Here is a 10,109-nt window from a genome sequence, read left to right as displayed (position 1 = left end):
GCTTGAATCCATGACCATGTGTATGTGGCCACCAGAGAGTCTCAGGAAAGATCATGGCTTGGGTTGGCAGATGGACTTCAGGAAAGTGCCCGTAGATGTAGAAGTGAGTGGTGTTAGGGACAGTCAATGGCCAAAGGTGCAAACATGGAATACAATAGAGAAAAGATCATTCAAGCTGCATGGAAAGAGTAACGAAAGATCTGAGAGGTGGCAGTGGTATTAGAAGGTGGCTGAAGGCATCTAGTAAAACGTCTGTAAGGGAGCCAAGGAGAGACATTGTGTTTGATAATGCATTAAGCTACAAGCACCAGTGATGATATTATTATATTATTATATTATATTATTATTATATTCTCACTATTTCTTGATAATGTTGGTAGCGTTAATGCACAATGGATGGATTTAACAGGAACAAAAGGGTTGCACCCTCAGCACCACAAAGAAGGTCAAAGGTTGATGAGTTTCAACTGTTGTCTCCGTGTTCCACGGAAATTAAGGTGGATGCAAATGTAACTAGACTCTGAGACATGGTACTCCTGGTTACCTGGTCACAATATATTGACGTGTCCACTTGTAGTAAGTCAAGCATGTCCTGTTTCTGCCTCTCTGTTACACTAAGTATTATCTATCCAAACCTGGTGGGATCATAAAACATGCAGGGTGAGAGCTGGGTTGGGTCTCATGTCAAAACAGATGCTGGATTGAGGCTGACTTAGGATCCATCCATCTATTAGTTTTTGTTTTTGTGGCGAGCTGTAAATATGAAACAGGAAACAGCTTCTGCTAAACCATATTCAGATTAAGTTATTAAATTCCAAGTATCCTTTACTATACTCCTTTTTCCACTCAGAGCTGCACTGCAGGTTTGATCACAATGCTGTTGCAAAAAGAAATTGACATCAAAAGGCTATTAGCCCTATTTCCATGCAAATAGAGACAGACCATATAAAAATAACTCCCCTGCTAAACTTTGATGGACTGCCTGCCATTTCCTCTGCAATTCTCAAGTCAACCAAATTCAGTTTCTGCAAGCAAGAGGTGCACAATGCCTAACACTCCTCTTTACAGCCTATGTGGGAGCTGCAGCACACTCGCTACTTCTATGAAATATACTGCCAGGATCTTGATATGAAATAAAGACATTTATTAACTAATCTCAATGTAGCTGAGCAGCAGGTGAGCGGCAGTTTGACCCCAAATTCATTCTGTGCAGAGTTTCCATGTTCTAAGCTTGTCATTAGGATGATTTGTAAGTCCAAACTGGCCAGTAACTGTTAATATGGGATGCACATGAACCTTCCAGTTTTGTATCTACAGCTCACCACATCCCTGTATTAGAAAGAGCAAAAAGAACAAATGGACAGATGAATCCCAAATCAACCTCAATCCAATCTCTGTGTTCCAACCTAGCATGCTTTATGGTTCAACCAGGTTTGGGTAGCTGGCACTTTAGGTAACTAGTGTGACAGAGCAGCAGAAGCAGGATATGTCTGACTTACTACAAGTGGTAGTTGAGATCAGGTAATCCAGAGTACTTGGTTTTAGAATCTACAGTAATTATATTTGCATCCACATTAATTTAGATGGAGCATAGAGATGACAGTTGAACTTTTTAGACTTTGGTATACCTTGTTATACTGTCATGGCTTATATAAAAAGATGATGCATTCATCACCAGCATGAGTTTGGAGCCACATGAATAAGCAAGGAAGATTATAGTCAGAAAACAAGGAACGAGTGTCTGTTTATCTCAAAATCTTATGATCTTCATGTTGTCTGATATGCTTGGTAAGCATCTTAGCTATTCTATATCAAATTTACTGTATCTGTAAGTGAGCAATTTAATCTCTCTTGATAAATGAACTCTTCAAGCACAGCCAGTGTGAGCCTATACAAGCTACCTTATTGCATGTGTTTAATATTGCTTTTGTAGCTGTCTTTATAAGGTAATAAAAAATTTTAAACCACTAGTAATGTACTTCCATCATAAAGCTTCAATTCACCCACAGCTCTAAAATGCAGACTAGACTCCTTCAAACATTCTCAAAGTGTTACCTACCTAAGGAGTCAAATTGGTGAAATCACAGTAAGAAAACCATAGCCTAGCCAACTCACAGTCTGCCTTATCCTTGCCACCACCTTGCACAAGTAACCCTTCCCTAGCAGCTTTAACTGTAACAAACCAAAAAGACAAATAATGTTCTTTCAATAGCTATACTAGATTGCTATCCATTTAAAGCAACTCATCTGATCATTTCCATGTGGGCGTATGTGTTTGTCACCTACGCAGAACAGCCTCGAATTAACACCCCTCTCTGCATTCTTCACAGACATCGCACCATGTGGCTAAAGAAAAGACTGCTTCAGATTTTCCAAACAGTTTTCACCTGGACCACTGGGAAACCAGATGTGACAGAGCAAGAGATACAGCATGCTGATAAGTGTAAAAGAGCCTGTAAAATAAGTACTTATACCTGTAATAGTCAGAATAAAAGGTTCTGGTGCTCTGCAACATATACAGTTCATAAAGACGAAATGTCTAGCAGTGCAGTTCTAAGGCAGAGAACAAATAAAATATGGCAAAAGCTCAGCAACTGTGTTACAATGGCTGTGGTCTGTCTTAGAGGAGAAGTCCACCTCCAGCCACACAAAAGTGACCACAATATGCCAAATGTGCAGAAGATTGGCTGAAAAAAGTGGCCCCAACTTTGTTTAAAAGGTGATGGCAAGGTTCTGATGTGTTACTCAGATTGAAAGTAGGAGTACAGATGATAACATTATAGTATGATCAAATAAAATGTTCTGTTTCAGGGAATTTAACCTTAATGGGTGGTGTGACCTGAAAAATGTTGGGACCATATCCTAAAAAAAAGTCCTGGAGAAAGAGTACAGGGGTTATATACCGAAATCAAAACTCTTGTCTCCCTGTACTATAGGATACAAGGAGAGACTGTCTGTAGAGAGTAGCCTATAGAACAAAACTGGAACACTTTGATAATTCCTCGTACAAAGATATTATAGGACTTGTACCACCTTATGCTTTTCAGCACAATGCATGCACATTCTAATTCTACTCTGTGCTTGCTCTTCTAGAACAATATTTGGTAAAGGATCATTTCACTTTTATAGGGTGTTGACAAGCTGCCATAAATGAGAACAAGGCAGGAACCAAATCTGGATGGGACACCAGTCTGTTATGGCGCATGCACATACACCTTCGCTCACCCATATGTGCCAATTTAGAGCCACTTACAACACTAACACACGTGTCCTTGGGGATGACAGATAAAAACATGCAAGCAAATAACAGACATTGACCACAGTGGTATTCAATGCATGGACTATAGGCTTTTACAACAGCAGTGTTAAACAATGTGCCACGTTTCTTCATCGCATAACTACAACAGATTTTGGAAAAGTGTTAAGTAGAAAGGATAAAATTGTGGAGCCTTATAATTGAAAGAAAATGTGTGATTTCATTTTTAACAGATTGAAAAAATGAGTTTGTAAATTGATTGTCTGGAACAATCTAGTTAACTGTGCTGTTGGACTGGAGTTAGCCCTTAGGAGTTTGTTCTTCATACTATTGATACAAACAAAATCAAAATTATGCTAAAAGTTAATCTATTCATTAACCAAAAAAAGGTCAATTAATTCTTATGAAGCTCACTTCCCATCTTAAGCCCTGTAAGCTAAATAATATTACAAGTATACTTAAAGCAAAACACAAAACGTACATGAAAAAAACACTGCTCAAGACACCATGTAATTTGAACATACACACTTATGCGCTGTATATATGTGTATAAAGATGTAGGTATGGTATACTGTAGACATAGAATTGTTGACATATCTTCCTTTTTTAAAATAATTAGGTTATTAAAACTTTCAAATGGCAATGAAGAAAACCTCCTATAACATTAAAGACAAAAATGCAACACATACTTCAGATACGACTACTAAATAATACCTCTGATCAATATTTCTCTTAATGCACAGCATACTTATATAGCCACTCATTACTTATTACCCAAGGAGCCACAGCCTATCCTGGCAGCACTGGACACAAAGCAGGACCAGGCCCTGTATAGGATACCAGTCCATTGCAGGGTACACTCCTGCTCACACCCAAACAGAATCCAATACAAATCTGCATTTATATGTGTACAAGCTTTGTATGAAGTAATTAATATAATCTACACTTGCATTTTAACTGAGAATTGTTTACAGCACTCTGCACCTCCACTCACTGAAGAACACTACATAAAAAATAAGTTGTGTTGTGTTGTATTGTATTATAAATATTTAACCCAACTATTCTTGAATATGAACTTCTTTCTCATGAAGTAAAACATTATATATCTTAAGAACACCCCAAATTAAGGTTAAAACTTTTTTATTTCATCTGGAGCACAGGCAGGATAAAGTGATTTGGTCATGGTCACACAATGGGTCAATGATGGAGATCAAATCAGCAACTTTGGGGATGAAAGGTCGCTAAAATGCAAAGAAGGACAGACAGACAGACAGACAGACAGACAGACAGACAGACAGACAGACAGACAGACAGACAGACAGACAGATAGATAGATAGATAGATAGATAGATAGATAGATAGATAGATAGATAGATAGATAGATAGATAGATAGATAGATAGATAGATAGATAGATAGATAGATAGATAGATAGGCACAACAGGAATCATCTACATCAGGGTTTCCTTAAACAGTTACTGTTGTATTTAATGGTATTGGGTCACAGCTATTTTGTAAAGTGGATGGCAGTGGGTCACCGCAGGTTGATTAAGCAATCGAAATTGCTCCGTCAAATACCCACTCCCCCTCCAAGAAGGATTGTCCACGATTCTTCAAGAGTGAAGTGCTAACAATCGCATGTGTTTGTCCAAGGGTAAAGCCTAACCTGCACTAACAATTGCTTGGGCATTCAGCAAGGAATGTGCCTCAAAGACACTATAAAGGGCAAGATGCAGTCTCGAGAAAAAAAGTTTAATTAACCCTAATCTGTATCTACAAGAATATTAACAAAGTATAAGCATTTATGGTACAAGTGTAAAATGATTAGAATTGCACCTAACCTTGTCAGTTACAGTTTCACAGTATTGATATTATACAGTATGTCAGTCTTTGGCACAGTATATTGCACATCACGGTCTGTTAAGATGTGTGCTAGACCAGCTCACTCCCATTCTATGTTGCAATTATGACATTTTTAGAATGATGTGCTGTATATACTGTATATTTCATTTGGAGCTAAAAGATGTAATTTTAAAGCAATCAGTTTAAAGGTTGAAGTCATTAAAATGATTTCCAGGTTTTCATAATGTCCAAAGCAGCTACCAGAAAAAAGAGCTCCAAAGCAGTGAAGAAGTATTCAATCTCTCAAAACCATAAACTGACAACAAAGCCACAGTTGGATAGCTACAGGATCAAAGGTAATGTACAATCATCCCCTTGGCCTCCCTGAAAAGAAACCTCTCCCTAATCTATGTGAAATACTTAGGCATTCTGTTTATAAAAAATAATGAGGCTGTTTACCCATCTCAGGCCCAGTGTCTGCAGGGATAGCCTCTGGCTCACAGCAATCCTGCTCAAGACTGTTTGTGATAATGGATGGATGAAATCTGCCGTTTTAATTTGTGAGCAGATATGTTTTACATTTGTTCGTTAAAAAAATTAACAGCTGAATGATCCGGGAAGCTGGAACAGATGACGGCTCTCAGGATTTCACAGATCTGTGGATTTTTTTCTTCTTTGTCAGTAACACCTTATGGTACACAATGCTACAGAGAGTGCCTCTGTGAATTTTTGCTTGAACCATTGTTAACAAGGATGTCTGAGCTTGAAGTTTAGATCCCTTAGCACAGCTCTTCAAAGCATATAAATAAACTCCAAGTACAAACGCAAATCTCATGTAACCCTATTTTGAAGGCTTTGGCAATAACTGACGAATACATCTTGGCTCTAGTTCCTAATTCTAATTGTTATTTTATTAAATGGAAGAAAATATTCAGATAAACAACTTAGTAAATGACTGCTATATAATAAAGTGCTACTGCGTTCCCAGTCCCTCCAAGTAATCTGATTTGTCAGTTCTGCTTTGCTTGCTCAACCACACACGATCGAGACAGATAGTGCCGGGCAAGAGAGGTTGACACACACAAGGAGGAAGGAAAGCTACAGAGGAACCCTGAGAGTCGCTTTCAAAGGTAGGAAATATTCACATGAATATGAATGATGTTTTCACGGCAGGTTATGGTGGCTCGTCTACCACTTGAGGTAGAAAAAAAGTGGACAGGAGGTGAGCAAAACACCTTGAAATGACAGAATCTGAGAAGCAGGCTTTATACAAATGCAATCAAAACAGGCAAGAGAGGCTGAGACACACAAGGTTATCAAGGAAAGGCGTACAAGGAATGAGGAAATGAGGAAAGGCAAGAGACATCAAATAGCTAGTGTCTTTATATTTATTCTAGTAACACAGTTAGTTATTAGCCAAATTTGAAAAATCAAAAATAAAGTAGGGATGTATGACGACTCTGTAGATGGTTAACACAAACAAAGGACACACCCAGCAGTCCAGTGAGTGCTGCTCTCAGAATGACTCTGTTGTAGGTACTGAAAACGGTAAGGCCACATGGACAGGAGGGGGCCAATATATCAGACAAATCCGGCCTCTTTAAGAATTAAATTTAGAAAACTTGCAAAGACATCCAGGGCCCTGACAACTTACAACTGGTTAAAAATTCAGACATGCCTGCACCATGGATACAACTTAGAAAAATTAGCGACAGACGCACAGCAGGCCAGAAAAGCTGTCAGTCTTGACAACAGCATAGAATGGCCATGCAGTAGTGGCAGTTGGCAAAAAAATATAGAGTGCCAATAAAGTTGGCAGAAATGACCAATAAACAGAAGCAGTAATACAGTGAGGCTGCCAGCTTTTTCCACTACCCTAAGTGACTGCAGCTCTTGATGATAAATACTTGAAAAGACATGGTTGCCCTTGGCCTACTGTTTATCCATCCATCCACTTGCTGAACTGGAGTTGGAGCTAAATACCATCAGGCACAAGCCCTGGTCGGGACCCCAGCTCACCAAATTGCATACACAAGAGCAGAGGCTCATGGGGGCCATATGGAGTCACCAGTTACATATGAAGGATGCCAGGGTATCCAAAGCAAAGCCAAGTAGACATTATGCAAACTGTAGCTGTGATGTGTAAATGCCAATGACCGTGCCACGGTGTTGGCCACTTTACTTATGCACTAACTAATGTTTTTCATCATCTTTCATCCCAGCTGTTTTACTAGAACATCCTGTCTTTATTTCCGCTTGTTCGTCAGCATTGAGTTGGACATTCCCTTACCCGAGCTTGGCACCCTTCCTTTGGAAACCCGATCTTTAAGTCACTTGCTACCCGGGCGCAGGTCTACTAAGTGAGCTTTCTGCTCCCAGGCGGCACGTGCCGGAGGCTGGAGTTGCGGATATAAACAAAGAACTCACGCGGCCGCCTAATCCCGGGATTAGTAGTCAAGCGATCTGTCCACGAGCCTCCATAGAAAAGACCGGCAAGTACCTGAGGAAAAAAAATAATACGTGGACCTCTGCAAAATCATGAAGAGATGGAGTGGATACGTTCGGAAGCCGCGGGATTCACCTCAATCCTGTGACTGAGCCTTATTTTAGTTTACACACGAAGCGAATCAGATGACCGTTGTGAAGGCAGCGATTAGACGGCATTCACAAACCTGCTTAACCCAATTCCACGTCGCGGCGGATCAAACTCAATTTCGCAGTATCGAGAGCAATCCTCAACCTTGGAAAATTTAATTGGTGGTCGCTTCCGCCTCATGAGAGCCATAAACGTGGGTTCAGTTCTCGGAGTCTGAGTACTTGCTTTGCTTTGAGTGTGTATGATTTCCCCGCGCACGTGTGGGTTTCCTCCCCAACCCAAACACCTGCAGGTTAGGAAACTATATGAAGGAGTGGAGGCAAACGTGCCAGTCACCTCTGAACTTCACAGGCTTTGCCACACTGTCCATGGGTTCACAGAATAAATAACAGACGAGAGGGGCCCGATTACTTTTTAAATTAATACACGCCTTAGACATAAAAGTGTGCATTAGTGCGTGTGTGTGTGTGTGTCTTGCTTCGCTAATGATGACAGAATCTTTCATCACTGAATCTTGTTTCTTTACTATGCAAGTCTTAAAAATGATGAGTCGACCTCTTTTCTAGGACTGCAATACTGGATTATGAATTATTGAGCAACTAGTTCAACAATCCAGAAACGAAGCAATATTTTAACAAGCAAGTGAATCAATTAGAGTGGAACTTAAACAAGGTAACAGATAGAGGCCGGTGTACTTCCTGTGATGCCAATACGAATTTTCAAAGTTTCTTTAAAAAGGCCAGATACGCCGGGTATATATTGAAGAAAGGGTAAAAAATGCAAAACACCGACGCTCAGTTAAGCAAGGCTATAGGTATTGAAATGAGGGGAAATAACAGAAGAGATGATTCGGACTGGAAACTGACAGCCGCTGTGTCTATGTGGGCAAATGCTCATGTGTCCGGATCTGAAATTAAAAAGTTAGTTTTTTACTGTCTCGCGACAACTGGTTTATACTTTCCGAAAGTGCTGTTTCAAGATAAAATATGTATTTGTGTGGCGTGATGAGTATTCGATCCGTCATCGTGCACGTGCTTCACATTTCGGCAAAACTCTACTTTAAAAATACAACCTGGGTCATTTAGCAGTGGTGTGCCAGATTTATCTACCTGATCAGGGTAGATAAACGTCTTCCTCATAGTAACGGGTTTGTGCAGTACAGAGTGCAGTGTTAACAACGATTCCATGATCCAACCCAATGTGGATGTCAGAGTTTTTACTTATTCACTACTATCTGCTTTTTCCTTATATTGCTCCTCGATTTTGCGAGAGGTTTGTTTCCAAACCCTTAAAATTCCTCAGACCCTTGCTAATCCAAGAATAACCTATGCCGCTGACCATGATCAGATCATAACATGATCGCGGTAACACAACAGGAGATACTCACGCAGAAACAGTAGGAAAGTTTAAAACCCTACAAGTCACACACCTACACAAGCTGGACAGAAGAAGGGCAGTCATTTGATAATTTAATTCAACGGAGTTCATTTGCTGAAAAGTCATGAGCCAATAAGCCAGAGCACACCATGAGAAAGTTTGCACAACGGAATCGGACTCTTTTGTAGCCTTACCTTGCGCACCCAAAAGCAATGAGAACCAAGCAATCCATAAATCCGAGTTGTGGAAGAAGGGCATCATTGAGGCTCGGTTTTCTCCGGTCCCCTGACGCCGCTTTCCAAATAGATAATAACTCTTCTGAAGAATGGGGTCACCTGCGACTCTTTTTTGTAGTTTGTGGCCGAGTCTTTCCGAAAAGAGGAAAACTTGAGAGCAACAGCATGCAGTTGCTGGATCCACAAACTAGTAGCCTTTTAACGCCTCCTAGGAATGAATATTAAATCCCACTAGAAAGTGTAATTTTTCTTTCCAAAAAAAAAAAGCCGGAGTACCAGGTGAAAAGTTAACCGTTATGTCCGTGGAGCTCCCAATTGCCAATAATCAGGAAGCAATGCTCAGTGCGCTGTCTCCTCGGTACAGATTTTGCACTGCTAGCACTGTACAGCTCGGCGCTATCCTGGGATTTTTAGCAGCCTGCACACACGCACATACTGTACAAGCGCGCATGCATTCACGCACACACATACACACACACGCGCACGCTGCTTCTTAAGCTTACAGTTGCCTAGTAACCGAAGACGCTGCCCTAAGCCTAAGCTCGAAGGTCCCTCTAGTGGACACCGAAGGGAGCGGAATGAAGATTCTTCGAAAAGCGTGGGTGCACGTGTATGACAGACTGCTAAACCTTTCCGTGTGAGCACAGTATCTACAACGCTTATTGATCATCTATCCTATCAAATTGTTTCATTACTTAATTTAATTTAACATACTTCTAGTAAAAGAGTAAAATATTCTCGTAATGTACACTGACAAGCTGACAATGTCAACTAAAAGTTCACTTGTATCAAAAACAGTCATA

General features: G+C 40.3%; 1 protein-coding gene across 1 annotated transcript in view; it reads right to left on the bottom strand.

The window, feature by feature from the left end:
• Positions 1-9,754, bottom strand: part of igsf11 (immunoglobulin superfamily member 11) — a 316,431-nt gene extending 306,677 nt beyond the window's left edge. The window contains exon 1 of the mRNA XM_051927158.1: positions 9,265-9,754. Coding sequence (XP_051783118.1) covers positions 9,265-9,331 — 67 coding nt within the window. The 5' untranslated portion in view covers positions 9,332-9,754. The remainder of the gene's footprint in view (positions 1-9,264) is intronic.
• Between the last annotated feature and the right edge of the window lie 355 nt (positions 9,755-10,109).

The sequence above is a fragment of the Erpetoichthys calabaricus genome, chromosome 4 (genome assembly GCF_900747795.2).
Source record: "Erpetoichthys calabaricus chromosome 4, fErpCal1.3, whole genome shotgun sequence".
NCBI classification, from domain to species: domain Eukaryota; kingdom Metazoa; phylum Chordata; class Cladistia; order Polypteriformes; family Polypteridae; genus Erpetoichthys; species Erpetoichthys calabaricus.
This window is presented reverse-complemented; position numbering and strand designations above follow the sequence as displayed.